Source organism: Camponotus vicinus, unplaced genomic scaffold (genome assembly GCF_025532165.1).
Source record: "Camponotus vicinus isolate PSW18456_S1 unplaced genomic scaffold, iyCamVici1.0 SCAF_4, whole genome shotgun sequence".
In the NCBI taxonomy this organism is placed as follows: domain Eukaryota; kingdom Metazoa; phylum Arthropoda; class Insecta; order Hymenoptera; family Formicidae; genus Camponotus; species Camponotus vicinus.
The window spans coordinates 10,926,117-10,941,948 of record NW_028141976.1 but is presented as its reverse complement, the minus strand read 5'-3'; the positions used below and the strand labels follow the sequence as shown (position 1 = coordinate 10,941,948).

At 32.2% G+C, this 15,832-nt stretch overlaps 1 protein-coding gene and 1 long non-coding RNA gene across 9 annotated transcripts; both read left to right on the top strand.

The window, feature by feature from the left end:
* The first annotated feature begins 4,626 nt into the window (after positions 1-4,626).
* On the top strand, positions 4,627-7,984 carry LOC145970184 (uncharacterized). Of its 6 annotated transcripts, XM_083096730.1 has the most exons (4): positions 4,984-5,174; positions 5,430-5,628; positions 5,847-6,324; positions 6,460-7,984. In XM_083096730.1, the coding sequence occupies exons 1-4, from the start codon at positions 4,999-5,001 to the stop codon at positions 7,818-7,820; spliced, it is 2,214 nt and encodes a 737-aa protein (XP_082952856.1). In that variant the 5' UTR covers positions 4,984-4,998; the 3' UTR covers positions 7,821-7,984. The 6 variants fall into 6 exon arrangements, with proteins under 6 accessions (XP_082952858.1, XP_082952856.1, XP_082952854.1 ...); XM_083096732.1 differs by lacking the exon at positions 4,984-5,174 and adding an exon at positions 4,627-4,649 and having other exon boundaries at positions 5,847-7,984; XM_083096728.1 differs by having other exon boundaries at positions 5,856-7,984.
* Positions 7,985-9,758: 1,774 nt separating this feature from the next.
* On the top strand, positions 9,759-12,483 carry LOC145970261 (uncharacterized). Of its 3 annotated transcripts, XR_014438364.1 has the most exons (5): positions 9,759-10,114; positions 10,441-10,540; positions 10,725-10,904; positions 11,159-11,321; positions 11,399-12,483. It is a non-coding gene; the product is annotated as an uncharacterized LOC145970261 (long non-coding RNA). The 3 variants fall into 3 exon arrangements; XR_014438365.1 differs by lacking the exon at positions 10,441-10,540 and having other exon boundaries at positions 9,937-10,114; XR_014438363.1 differs by lacking the exons at positions 9,759-10,114; positions 10,441-10,540 and having other exon boundaries at positions 10,615-10,904.
* Positions 12,484-15,832: the final 3,349 nt, after the last annotated feature.

The window sequence follows — 15,832 nt, the reverse complement described above, 5'->3', positions numbered from 1 at the left end:
AATCATAATTTAATAATTTATTTTAAGAATATTCAGTTCCTCTTTGACATGAAAATACAAACAGTTACTCTTTTATGAATATTCCAAAAATATATACTACAGAAATATATACTACAGAAACAAATACTTTAATTTAATGAATTACTATTATGTTAATTACTATTATGTAATCATTATACGTATACTTTCGATAATTTTTCGTGTAATTTACATAAGAATTTACAATCATAAATACAATTTCATATAATATAATTACAGCCATAATTGTATTGTATTTTACAATTAAAATATCAATGTTAGATATTATAATTAAAATACAATTATAACTATTTATAATTTACAATTTACAATTTACAAATTTATGATGCTATCAATATCAAATAATAATGTTCCATTTATTCAAATATTTAATAACATTGATATAATAATTTGATATTGATAGCATTAACATTTGGATTTAATATTATATTTGATTTAATACACATACATTTTTAAGTTTTAAAATAAAATATAACATGTTAAGATTTCTTAAACGTAAATAATTATGCAATTTCTTTAATATTTCTAAAGATAATTTTGATAATTTAAATTAAATTTCCCTTTTAAATTTCCTTATTAAATTTCCCTTTTAAAACATTTTTATTTTTAAAACATGTTATATTCATTTTTACGTTTTTAAAAATAAATTCAACTTAATTAAAATAATTTTAATTTACCCCTAGGATTATTGGAATATTAAAAGAAAGAATGAATCTTACTTAATAGCCCTAACAACCCTACTATTAAAGGATTCTAATAATTTTAATAGCTTCAACAATCCTATTATAACAGAATTCTAATGATCTTAAGAGCCCTAACAACCCCAATATTAATAGAAGAATTCTAATGATTTTACTTAATAGCCTTAACAACCCTACTTCCTGATTAACTAAAATTATTCGAGATTTGAGGAACCTATCTCTAATCATCACCTCACCTAATCATGTATATATTTTAGTCACGTGCCCTAACCGCGTACCCTAACCGTACTCTTCAGGCCAGTTGAACCTACCTTTCGTTGATCCTGGCCACTTTCTTTCTCGATCTCTAATCAGAGATCGAAGAAGGAGATAATTACTCCTTCTTTTGCCGGATAATTACCGGCAAAAGAGCGTGAAATATTTACGCTCATTTAGTAACGATCGTTCGATTTCACGATCGTTCGTTAAATATTGAATATAACTTTATTTTAACTGAAATAAAGCCAAATTACTACAAATTTCTATAAATTATATTTTATAATAAAATATAAAATTAATATGTGTATTTATCATATTACAAATTATTTAATTAATTAATCATTTGACTTTATATTAAGTTAAAGTAAAGTTTAAAAACAATATCTACAAACAAATTCTACGATGGATGAGCTATGAGCAATTAGAAGATAAGTGCGTATTATAAGAATAAATTAGCATCAAAAATTGATAAAATTGATAATTGTTAATGCGTGTCCTTTATTTAATAAATTAGACAAAATGTTTACAAAAAAATCTTTTCTTGACCTCTTCTTTTTTTAATTTTTATTTCAATATATTTTCGCAATAGATGCAAAGCATAAGTTCGAAAGAACTTATTAAAATTATTTAATTTAATTGAATTAATTTAATTTAATTATTTAATTTAATTTATTTAATTTAATCCATCCTAGCTCATCCATTTTAAGGCAACGGATTTATCTACAATCTACAATCTACATCTACATCTACATCTACATCTACATCTGCAATCTCTACGAATCTGTTACCTTAAAGTTAAATAAAAGTTTTTTTCAGTCACCGGCACTGATGCGCAACAGCGGAGTTGTTGTTATCGAAGCTAGTTGTCTGTAACATACAAATATAAAATTCATTTATAATAATGCTCACAAAATGCAATTAATATTTAAAAAAATTTTTATCGCGCGGAATTTTATATCCGATGTGTAAAATAATAAGCAGATAAACACGTATGGAAAAATTTTATAAATTTTTGAAACCGTTTTTTAAATAGAAAATTTTATATGACTTTTATAAAAATCTTTCTCTTTAATTCATTTAAATAATAAGATCGAATTATTGTTCGTTTATAACAAGTTAACGATTTATAACAATTAACATATAAATAATAGATATTCACCATCAGGTTGCTCCGCCGATGTAAGATGCCTCTCCCAGGCCTCCTCCTCCTCTCATGTTGTTGGCGCGCGATACTTTTAACGACACTCCCGCACTCGCGAGCGATATTTTTATATCGCTATTTCCGCTATTTTACGCGCGATACTTAACGGTGTCCGCACTATTTCGGTACAATAAAAAATTTTCTATTTGATCGCGCGATGTATATACTTAATATGTATATACTTTGAACGGCACTCCCGGTTTCGGTACGAGCGAAAATCCCATTTCACTTACGAGAATCAGCTTCGAGTCAACAGGTCGGGAATGCAACGATACAACGAGCAAGGACTAAACCCAAACCGGAAAGAAGACGACACGATTGATGGAAATAGAGGAAAATGAAGTTCACCAACTCTTTTTCGCGCATAATTATCCTATCTCGTATCGAACCTGGACCCGCTAAGCACGATTTCAGGTGCTCCGCCCGGACATATTATGCCTCCCGCGGTTGCTATATGCTACACCAGGCTAGTAGACGGCAAAAGAAGAGGATACCCACATTTTTTAAACGCTAACATTCAGCAATTTAGAAAATGGGGAGGCAACCCCTTTTACCGAGCGAAAATCGTGCTTAGGGGAATCCATTCGACTCCTCGACAGGGTTAACACACGCAGTGCGTGTGGCTGTAGACGAACAAAGAGAAGGGACCCATTGACGACCATTCCGAGCAATCGATCGAGTTCTAACTAATACGGGCCGAATCACTTGACGAAGCACGAAGCACGAAGCGCGAGTGTACGTTGCATAGTAACGTGTGCAAACTCGAAACATCCCAGTTAGTTGGCATCGGAAGTAGAGACTCGTGACAATAAATGAAATTGGGATTTTATATGAAAAAGTCCAAAAGTTCCGCGAAAACGTGACAACGCGAGAATACTGCAACGCGAAAACGCGGTAACGAAGCGCTTGCCGTCCGCGGCACGTTGACGGCACCGACGACGCGAAAGGGTACTTAGCTTCCCATTCAGGCACCTTAAAATTTATCATAAATAGAAAAATTTAAGATAAACCTCAAGGCACCATCCAAGTACTAAGCCCTCCCACCGCAACATGGTGTACCCCATGGGAGGATTATATTATATATAATTTTATATATAATATAATACATAATTTGAAATTTATTTTGTAATATAGTACATAAATTTAAATTCGCAAATATAAATAATAAATAAAAATATAAAAGATAAAAGAAAATCTATTATATAAAGCAATGTTCAAAATAATTGATTTTAAAACTAATTATTGCGCGCAATTAATTTTTACATTTTTACTTTTAAATAGATATATTTTAATATTATAAATTTCGTAATTACAAAATAATTTATATTTCTTAGATATAAACTTTTAGAAATATGATAAATAAAAAAATTTCTATTTTTTTATATATGAAATATTTAAATAAATATATTAATATGAAATGTTTTATAAAATATAAGAAGTAACTGAAAATATTAATTAATAAAAAATTTTATAAATGTTTTAATTATTTTAAAATAAAATGGAATATTTTTTTTTAATATATATACTATTGATAAATAATTTATATTGTTGCGTCCGCGGAACGATATATATTGAATGCGCGCGACACAATCGGCATACGCTGACGTTCGTGCACTCGTAAATAATAACGCGATTTAAGGTGCACAAGAATTTTAATAAACCGCGAGTAACATACAAGAATTCAGAATAATCGTAAAATGGATCACAAATAGACGCGCGTCCGCACAGCTTGACAGCTGGGCTCAGACTCTTTGACAGTCGTTGTTTATAACAATATCTATATTTCTTGTTTAATTAACCAGGATTGAGAAAATTTAAAGCATTGGTCGAAATATATTTAATTCTAATATTGTTAAAGAAATAAGGCCCCCCTTGCACCCCCCCCCCCCGTGTGTGTGTGTGTCAGCTCCATGCTTGCGTAAGAAATTGACCAACAAACGATTAAAAAAAAAAAAATTAAAAAAGTCGAAGTTGCCCGGCTAAGTTCCCGGAGGTCGAGGCGGGCTCCTTTCATCGACATATTTACCGATTTTCAGATGAAATAATTATTTCCCAAACGTTAAAAACATTACAGACATATTTCCCAAATAATTTCACGTTAATTAAAAAAAAAATTTTTTTTTAAATATTTATGTCTGCTAACTATACGCTCAATTTATTTTAATTAATTATAAATAAACTATTATTTCCTAAACTATGAGAATCTATTCCTAAATGTGCCCAAACGATTCCCAAGCGATTGGTTTAATAGATAATAGGGAATATCAAATTTGTCTGCTAACTATATATGATCGTTTCAGAGAGAGCATCTTTTTTTTTTACATAACCAATTTTTCTTCAACTAATTTAAAGTGTCATATATAAGTGCAATTATGGATTGCGAATAAAAAAATGTTCATTATACGGAAACGGAACGGACGCTCCTTGCTCAATTAATTTCAGAAGAAAAAGTAAATGAAAATAAAAAAACAGGAGCAGCAGATTTGAAACAATATTTACATACATATATTTACATATTTACACTAGTAATATTAGTAATTTTGTAATCTATAGGTTTTAGTCTCCCCCTTTGGTAATTTCACTTTTCATTTAGCTGTATAATCGCAAAGTGATTCGTGAAAAATTCACGTGAAATCATTGAGTAAAAAGTGAAAAGTGAAAAATTTCGCTCAAAATTACATGAACGATGCCCTGACGTGCGGTTGCGATGGCGCTAGTGCGCCACGGTGAGTGGCGCACTAGCGCCACGGTGACGTGGCGCAAGACGATTGGCTGTGAGAGTTTTTGGCGCGACCCGAGATGAGCGACCACGACTACCGGCGAGAGTCTTTTTTCCGGTCGTCGTACAGTGAGCACGAGGCCGTTACTTTGCACGTGGTGGCTATTGCGCATTTTTCCCGGTCTAAGCCTTATGATTGTGGTCGTTCCTCGGACAGTATTGTTGTTCTCGTCGCGAGTTTGGCCTGTAGCCATCGGTAAACTGGCCGAGCGTTCTCTATCTCGGTATTCTCCGGGTCATTTATTGTATTTATTTATCCCGAAATCTCTATCATCAGGCATTTCCCTCCCGGCTCGCCCATTACCTGACGGCGTGGTTTCTATCTCGGAAACCGCAGCTATCTTTCATCCCCTTACAATATACTTATTATATGTATTAATTCAATAAAATTCGCTATAATGCCATTAATGTTTATTAATTTATTTATTCATTGGTAATATCTCTGTTATAGACAATTTATGGATGAACCAGACAAAAAAAGACAAAGACGAAGAATGAATACGGAGGATGAATCTGTCAACAGGGATGATGACAAACCTAAAACTAACGATGCTAAAATTGGAAGTATTACTGTACCTGAATTCTCTATCAATTGTGATGTCGATCATACAAAATACGGAACAAAGAATAAGCCAGGCAACTTCCACAAGGTAAGAATTAGTTAAATTTATTGATCCCTCATGTGCTAAAGTAATTTCTTTTTCGCCTTCTTTGCATGTTTTCTGCTATGGCTGCATCTGTACTCGCTTGCGCTTTCGCACGTTCTGTTGGTATTGCGACCTTCTTCTCTTTACTGCTGGTATATATTTCATGCATATCTTGAGTGTGATTAGCAAAATTAATGGGGCCTATCTGATTTTGTTTACAGATACCAAAGGAATCAGATATAGCTGATCTCTCTACAACGGATTTTAAGATCGTCAAAACAAAACTTACATTTGTGGATAAGAGCAAGTATATAAAAAGTTTCTTTGAATGTGAAGCATCTGTGATTCGGATAACAGCCCCGAGCCGTTTCGGAAAATCCACATTTATGAATATGCTCGAGAACTTTTTGAAGATAATAGTAAATGAAGACGCAAAGCCAATTTCAAATCCAGAGGATGGTGATAATTACAAGCTGTTTATGAATTTGCAGCTAGGTTTTGAGCATCCAGAGTTCGTTAAGGAACATTGTGGTCAGTACCCCGTGATATTTATGAGTCTTAAAGATGTAGGAGGTGAAACAAAGGGAGACATTTTAGAATCACTGAAGGAAGCTCTTTGTCAAGCATTCCAGCAGCATTCTTACCTTCTTGAAAAAGCTGCTGATGGTTCTTGCAGTTTTAAAAATAAGAAAATAAAAGGTATCGAAATATTTCTGAACCATTATGAGCGTAATAGGCTGAAAGAACTGTCCCAAATTAATGTAGAATATGGATTGCAATTCTTGTCTAAAATCTTGTATTCTCACTTCAACAAAAAAGTTGTTATTCTCATAGACGAGACCGACGCGCCCATTATGAAAGCTGTTACAGAGAACATGAATGATAAACTCCTGCGATACCTGTTAAATTCTATTAGCCATCTGATGTCAGTAAGCTTAAAGGATCAAACAATTGTGGCGCTTGCATTACTTAATTCCTCTGTTCGTTTATCTGGAGCATTTTCCTGGGAATTACGCAATCATGGTAATGTTCTATTCTTGGAAAGAGATGATTTTTCTGGAGTATATGGATTTACAGTACAGGAAGTAGATAGTCTATTTGAGAAAAGTGAATTTCAAGCAGTGAAGGATTCTGATGGTGTCAAAGAGTGGTACAATGGATACCAAATATTAAATAGTGAAGAAACAAGAATTTACAATAGCTGGTCTGTCATAAATTATTTGCAAAATAGTGTTAGAGAAAAGAGAAAAATGTTTGATAGCTATTGGGCCAGGTCAGGCTTTGTGGATATTTTAGGAAACTTGTTTGTGAAATCTCAGATACAAAAGCCAATCGAGAAACTTCTTGAAGATGAGAACATTGAAATAGAACTAGCTGAGCCAACAGTTGATAATATTTTGGAACTGAAAAAGACAATCTGTGATTCACAGAATAAATTAGAAACCTCGCAAGTGAATTACTTCTTACAGCTTCTGTGGGATAATGGTTTGTTGAATGCAGTTGAAAAGAATGCGCACATTGTAAGTCTGAAGATACCAAATTGGGAGATAAAGAGCGTAATCGAACGTAAATGTTACAGTGAATCGATGTTTAGTACAAAGTATAAACTCGAGCCTGAAAATATAGAAAAATATATACAAGCACTGAGGAATTTGCTATTAATGGCAAATGATGAAGAGGAAACTGAAAAAAGTAAAGAAAAACCATTTCGTGAACTCGTTAATGCAGTTTCAGGCCTCTTTTCAGAAGGTGCGACAATTCCATATAATGAGTCAGAGTTATATCACATTCTTTTTTATTTGGCATATAATAGTACAATTTTCAATGCACAAGCTAACAGAGCGGTCTGTCAAAAGATCTCCAAGGAAAAGCGAGGAAGAAAACACGAATTTGACATGCTTGTAATTCTTAGAACAGTTGGAGCCATATTTGAATGGAAATATTGCAAGGCAAATGAAACAGAAAGATCACAAGATGCTCTTAAACAAATTATTGATAAACAGTATTTCAAGGTTTTTGACAAGGAGGAGTATAAACATGTTAAAACAAAAATTTATGTTGGTTTGTGTTTTAAGATAAAGTCAAATGTGACTATGCGATACTTAGTGAACACTACTGATGTAGATAAAGCAAAATTTCTGGAAAGTACTTCTACAGAGGCTACTAAAGCTGATACCGCTACTGTTGTCAAATGATATCGTGCATTGGCTTTGTTTGTGTTTAATAAGTAACAAATAAGTATTGTCGCATTCTTCTCTGACAGAGTCACGTGTAAACAAATAAGTTTTTATTTTTTTCTTGTAATTTCTTAGTTATATTTCATTACAGTTAGTTGATAAAATAAAGAGGTCTTTGTATATTTTTATTAATAATAAAATATTTTGCTAAAAAATTAAAAATAAGGTCTCATAAGAAGTAATTACTGCAGCATTAGACAACCAATGAAATGTGCTGTACTGATGAGGTCAAATGAGGCTGCAGGCTGCAGTTTACAGCTTTTCATTGAGTTGCCTAACTTTCAAATAAATTTTTTCAGTTATATAATAATATATAAAAGTAAAAAAGAATTATTTTATCAAAGATGATGGTTCTGAGAATTAATCCCGATCTACAATAGATAATTTAAGCTTTAAGCCTTAAGAAACTGAACAATCACAACCGAGTATTCTCTTCATACTTGACTGTGGTTGGTCAACCTCTTAAGGCTTAAGCTTAAATTACCTACTGTAAACCCGGCCTTATGCGTCGTCTACAATGAGATTTTAAGGAGACTTAGGCCGGTATTCATAGTCCGATCTTATATTTAAGATGGTCTTAAGTCTGGTCCGAGGTTGACTTAAGACCTCATTCAACCAATCAAATGGCTGCGTAGCATTTCAAGCTCGAACTTAAGACGATCTCAAATATAAGATCGGACTATGAATACCGGCCTTAGGACCTCCGCACAAGGTGTTCCGTGTCGCATTACGTTACGTTAAGTATAGATCGTAAATTTAACTCCGTACGTAAAATTAAACTTCAGTCAACGCACAGAAGAAATCGTAACGTAAAGACATTTCGTCTTTCAAACATATTTCAATTATCTACACTTATCCACGATCCATGATATATTATGCGATTATGCGGAATCGTGTGCGGAATTAATAATAAATTAGTCATGGATTAAAAGTTACAAAAGAGATAAATTTGCTCGTTTTGCTTACACTTAAAGTCAGTACACATGAGAAAATTTTAGTATTTACCATAAGCAAATCGACCAACCACAGGACGGCGTCCATTTTATATAGCTTCCGGCTAACTTCACAATATAAAAAAATTTAATTAAAATTAAACGAATGACTCACAAACCTTTTTAATTATACTTCAAAACTCTTCATACGAAATACAAACGATTCATAAGGAGAATTTTTAATATTTAGTTATGTTGGCTAACTACATACTGTAAAAATGATTAATTTTTTATAATTATTCTAATTACTCACAAACGTTTTTAATCACACTTCAAACATCTTCATACGAAATACAAACGATTCCATAAGGAGATTTTTGGTTGGCTGAAAAATTTCCGGCTAACTTAATACGAATCGATTAAGGGCCTGAGCACAAAGATGTCGTAACTGTTTCCGACAAAGCCGTATGCGTAAAGGCTATAGCACACGGATATCCATAAAACATAGCCATAATACATAACATAAGCTCAAGAACCAATCAGATAGTCGTTTTAGATTTTATATTCTAAGGAAACAGAAAATTACTAAAAACTTAAGCATAAGAAAAATTTCAATCGGTTGAAATTTTTACGTACACGGAATTTGTAGATGTATTGAAATGGTGGCTCAAATGATTGTGGCACATCTATGTTCTATCTGATCAATGCAAAGGAGAGAGAAATACTGTTTTGTATATATATATATGTATGTATATATATATATATATATATATATATATATATATATATATGTATATGTGTATGTATATATAGATATGTATATATATATATATATATATATATATATATATAGAGAGAGAGAGAGAGAGAGAGAGAGAGAGATAGAGATATATATATATAAAACAGAGTTATATATGGGTGCTTCCAATTGAGATATCCCTAGACACTTTTATGCACACGGCGACACAAGTCGCGTTCCAATTGCCGTAACTGCCGACACAACTTTACACATCCGTACTCAGCTCGAGGGCTACTAGTCAACTTGTGTAACCTTCTGTTTTCTAGGGACAAATGAAATATGCGGTTGCAGACTGACGGCGATTATGTTGGCAATTTTCTTTTCCTTTTGGCCGTGTCCCGAAATTACTGCCAGTACTGCAAATTCTATAGTGCACGTTACGTATATTATATATTTTCAGTGCTGGCAGTAAACTGGCAGCAATTTCGGAACACGGCTTTTATCCTTTTTATTTAAAAGACAACCACTGAAGTATATTAAATACAAAAATGAACAATAAAAATATTAAAAGTATCATTAAAGTAAGTAACTCGAATTAATGAGTTTTTGTACAATTAATTTTTTTATTATATTTAATAAATGAAATAAAGTTGTTTCTTTAGCATATTTGCAGATTAGGTATATTATTACTGATTAAATTTTCATTCATATTTATATATTAATATAATATTATGCATTTATATATTTTATTTATATATTATTTATATATTATATAATATTATGCATATATATATCTATGTATGTTAATAACTTTGCTTCGAATTATTTACAAACTAATTACACAAATTTTACGTGTGCAACATGTTTTTCACTTCATCACCCTCACCATGGATTAAAAAATATCAAGATGGACATGGTTATGAAGAATCCTAACCCTCCACTCGAAAGTCGCACTTAACTTTGTTCCAATTGAGTCGTGCACATCGCTACACTTTGTGCCTTCCTGTGTATGTTTGTGTTAAGATGTGTTAAACAATTGGAAAGCACCCTATATATATATATATATATATATATATATATATATATATATATATATATATATATAACTCTGTTTTATTATTTAAAATATGGGAGACCACAATAGTTATTGTTCAGAAAATTTTTCAATGAGGTCCTATAAATCCATTTCAGGGGATAATAATAAAAATTATGAAGGACTCGATACCACGATAATTTATGAAAACGATGTATTATTAATTGATTTGATAAAAGGTTATCCTCATCTTTATGACAAATCCTTAAAAGATTATAAAGACCAATTAATCAAGGAAAAATCATGGCTTGAAATTTCATAAATAATGCAATTATCAGGTAAATATGTTTTTATCACGTAAATATTTTATTTGATTTTTACTGAATTTTTTACCATTAAAATATTCTTTTTATTCATGTTGATCAAAGTAATAATATTTTTCATCTTATTTTTAATTTTTTGAGAGAAATCGAAACTTGTTTATAATAAGAGTAGTTTAAATTTGATTGATCAATTTTTTAACATTCAGAATATTTTTATTGCAATAGTTATTCAATGGAAGATTCAATTAACATTTGTATAATTTTTTTAGTAAACCAATGTCAAGTTCGATGGACTCGTTTAAGAGAAAAATATTCAAAGGAAAGAAAACAAAGGCAAAATGAGACAAGAAGTGGAAGTGGAATATCTAATCGAGTAGTATGGCCACTATATGACAGTATGAAGTTTTTAGAAAAACATATAGCCAAAAGAAAGTATGTCCATTTAACATTGCTTTTTGTGTATTCTCAATCACAGTGACTTATTAAAAATTAAACATTCTTCATTGCAGCACATACAGCAATCTATCACAAGAAACAAACAATAAAGAAAACATACTGAGTTGTTCGCAAAACATTCTGAGCTTTGAGAGTTCGCAGAATAGTTCAACAGCTTCAGAGTGATTTCACCTCCTGATTCTATAACTTCGACTTTAAATGGAAATCAACAACATTCATTGTTTAGTGCAACAAATTCATGTATTAGAAAGTCTATGTCAACACTTCAGCAACCATGTACATCTACAGCTACAACAACATCCATTGAAATACCTGCAACAATAGAAAGACTAGAAGAAAGAAGACCATCCATGTCTTCGATAACATCTTCACATGGATCTAAAACACAGACACTATCTGAAACTAATGCAAACCATGACAAATGTTTTACGCCTATAAAAAAACAGCGAATTTCACAGTCAAATAAAATAGAAGAAACTCTGTTATCATTGACTACTCAACTATCTGATAAAATAAATAATTCTTCTCATCTGGTTACAAAATCAAGAATTGAAAACATTAAAGATGTTGATGATAAATTTGCAGATTTCATAGCAGCAGAATTACAAAACATGCCACAAGAATTGCGCAAAAAAAAGAAAAAACAAATAATTGATATATTATGGACAACGGAGACTTAATATAGTAAGTCAAATTTTTGTCAAATTTTTCTTATTTCATACAAAAAAATTAATATATATTTTTTTTAAATATTGCGAAAAATTTTTATAGCATTTGTGCAATAATGTCATTGAAAAAAACATTTTTTCTTTTATTTGTTCTTAATTTCTATATACCAAAGATTTAATAATATGTTGTTGATTATTTTCTCTATCTATCTATCTAGTATGTGTTAATAATATGTTGTTGATTATTTTCTTTATCTATCTATCTAGTATGTGTTATATGGAACGTACAAATAATGGTAGTCATTAAATTTGCCTAAGTATGGAACGTACGTACAAATAATGCTAGTCATTAAATTTGCCTAAGTATAAAATTATTAATTAAATATTGTATTTAACATGCAAGTTATTGATATGTATTTCATCAAACATTGTACGAAATATTTAACAAAAATATACACATACATATAACATTAATGTCTATTAAATAAGTCATTTCTTGGGCTACTTTGAAGACAAAATCAAAATGATCCAAATTAAAATGATGAATCACAGCGCAAGATCATTTTAATCTGGATCATTTTGATTTTGTCGCGAAAGCAGCCTTGATTGTGCATTGTACTTGTATTCAAATTTAATCACGATTTTGCCCTCTTTGTACATAATCATGTTGCCATGGTACTTCTCCGGCTGGAGTCAAGAAATAATTCGCTAACGTTTCTCGTTGTGCATATGCTTCCATTGTTGCTCGACGAGCATTGGTTGGTACCATATCTCGAAGAGGCATATCATTAATTTCTCGCCAAGCACCATTTATAATTTCTCCATTGTTATTTTCACCATCAACGTAGTTTGGAGGACAATAAAATCTATTCATTGGAGTTTGTTGGTCATCCATACTTTTCAAGAAATTGTGGAGGCATACTGTACTCAAAATTATTATATCGGCAGTCTTGGGATGCATGCATATGGGTCGACGCAGAACTCTCCAACGCGATACTAAGATTCCGAAAGCATTTTCAATCGTTCGTCGTGCACGAGATAATCTATAATTGAAAATTCTTTTCTTTTCATCTAAGTTTGTACCTGAATAAGGTTTCATTAAATTTTTTGACAAAGGAAATGCATCATCTCCAATAAAAAAAAAAATTAGTTGATTTATCATCTCCTGGTAGTTTTACTCTTTCTTTTGGCAAATTCAATCTTTCTTCTTTTAATAATTTCCCAAACTCGGATTCAGCAAATACACCAGCATCATTTTGACTTCCGTATGCTCCGATATCAATTAGAGTAAATTTGTACTTATAATCGCATGCAGCCATCAATACCACACTAAACGTTTTTTTATAATTAAAAAATAAACTACCAGATCGTGCAGGCGCCTGAATTATACAATGTTTGCCATCAATAGCTCCTACACAGTTTGGAAAGTTCCATTCATCAAGAAATCCTGCACTAAATCTTCTATAATCTGCTTCTACAGGAGGTGATACAAATTGATGAAACAAAACTTCCACGATAGCTTTAGTTGTTTCTTTAATGATATTATATGCTGTAGATTCTCCGATACGGTATGCTAATGCTACTGATAATATTTGATCTCCAGTCGCCAAATATCTAAGAGTCGAAGACAAACGTAATTCAGGAGAAAGAGTTCTCCAATTGCATTTCTGGAGTTTTGGAGCTATCATTTCCAGTAATGTATAAAAAGTATCCACTGTCATCCTTGTATATCGAAAAAACATTACGGTATCGTCTTTTAACTCTTGAAATAAAGCTTCAAAGTCTCCTTGATAAGACCTATTTACATTTATAGGTCTTACCCACCACCTCCTCCGCCTACGTTGTCTTTTTTTCCATATAATGACCAACGCACTCCATTGTATAAATTTTAGAAGAAAATCAGGATCTTCCCATATATCGTCTATTGCTACAAAATAAACAAAGTGTTAATTTTTTCATTATTTTCTTTATCAATATTTTTCGAATATATTTTTAAGAGAATACCGAAGTTAATTTTATGTTTATATTAATCATTAACGTTAAAAAAATATTTTTCATTTATATTACAGAAAATTTTGATGAATAACACCTTAAAATATATAATTATGTTATATATATATTATAATATGTAATTATGCAATATTAATTTGATTTTATATTTTTATATTTTATTTTATTCTTATTTTAATAAAGTTTATTGAATAAACTTTAGCCACTTATCTAAATATTAATTATATGAACCATATAGATCAAATCAAACAATTAGGTTATATCACACGTTTTTTGTACCACATAATTGTATATAGAAAAACTATATCTTAAAACTTTTAAAATTTGTTTCTTTTCGTCTATCTAAAAATGACTTCTGATTGGTCGAATTTTACTCTTATGCTTAAAGTTATAATTTCAGCTTATGGATCCATTGCTATTGGCTGACATGTTATGCTACGCTCCTATTGGCTAAATCCTTATGGTATGTCTTAATGTTACGGCTATGGAATTTGTGTGCTATAGCCTTAAGTCGGAGACGTTAAGCGTCGTCTACAATGACCGTAGCATAAGGTTGTAAGGCCGTAGTCGTAAGAAATTGACCAATCACAGTTGATTATTCTCCTGAACTTCAACTGGGATTGGTCAATTTCTTACGACTACGGTCTTACAACCTTATGCTACGGCCATTGTAGACGACGCTTTAGTCAACGCACAAGGATTTTACGTAAACATAGGTATCGCATAACATGCAATACAAGATACGGCCTACGTTTACGTAAAATCCTTGTGCGTTGACTAACGTCTCCATGGACCTAAGAAGATATGGATGGAGTCTAAAGCCGGGGCGGTGTGAAATTTGCGGTAAGGGGGGTGTATAGCTCTGTCTCTTTCCAAAAGCAACCTTCGGGTATTTCCGTCGCATATCCGATAATGCCCGAAAGGTTATATATCCCATATTAGCTAACTTTGAATAAAAATACATGTATTTTTCATAGACTTATATAATAGACCGCGCCATCTTATGGGCGCACGCACGCCGACATAGAAGGACAGAGATAGTGATGGAGTCGTCTGCTCTCTCTCATATTTGAGAGAGAGTGGGAGAAGACGGAGAAGGCACTATATCTTATTCTATCTTATTCTCTCCTTTATCCCCACCTTATCACATTTAGACAGAGAGAGCACAACTCCAGCTATTGCTCTCTCACTTTTGTGCCAGCGTGGGTTGCTCTCACGGTTGGCTTGGTCTATTATATAAGTCTATGGTATTTTTATTCGAAAGTTAGCTAATATGGGATATATAACCTTTCGGGAATTATCGGATATGCGACGGAAACACCCGAAGGTTGCTTTTGGAAAGAGACAGAGCTATACACCTCCCTTACCGCAAATTTCACAGCCCCCACGCCCATATGAACGCTTTAGACTCCATCCATATCTTCTTAGGTCCATGAACGTCTCCGACTTACGCATATGACTTTGTCAGAAACAGTTACAACATCTTTGTGCTCAGGGCTCGTTCCCACTGAGCGCGTCACGCGTCGCGTCAACCAGCGTGAGCCAATCAAAACATCCCATTGTAATAACACGGAAAACATGTTATTACAATGGGATGTTTTGATTGGCTCACGCTGGTGACGCGACGCGTGACGCGCTCAGTGGGAACGAGCCCTCAGGCCCTTAATTGGAGTTTGGTCGAAGCGGCCCTTAAGCGGCGTCTACAATGATGCGTCGTCTACAATGAGATTTTAAAGAGACTTAAATCTTACGCCTTAAGTCTCCTTAAAATCTCATTGTAGACGATGCTTGAGATTTTAAGGCGTAAGA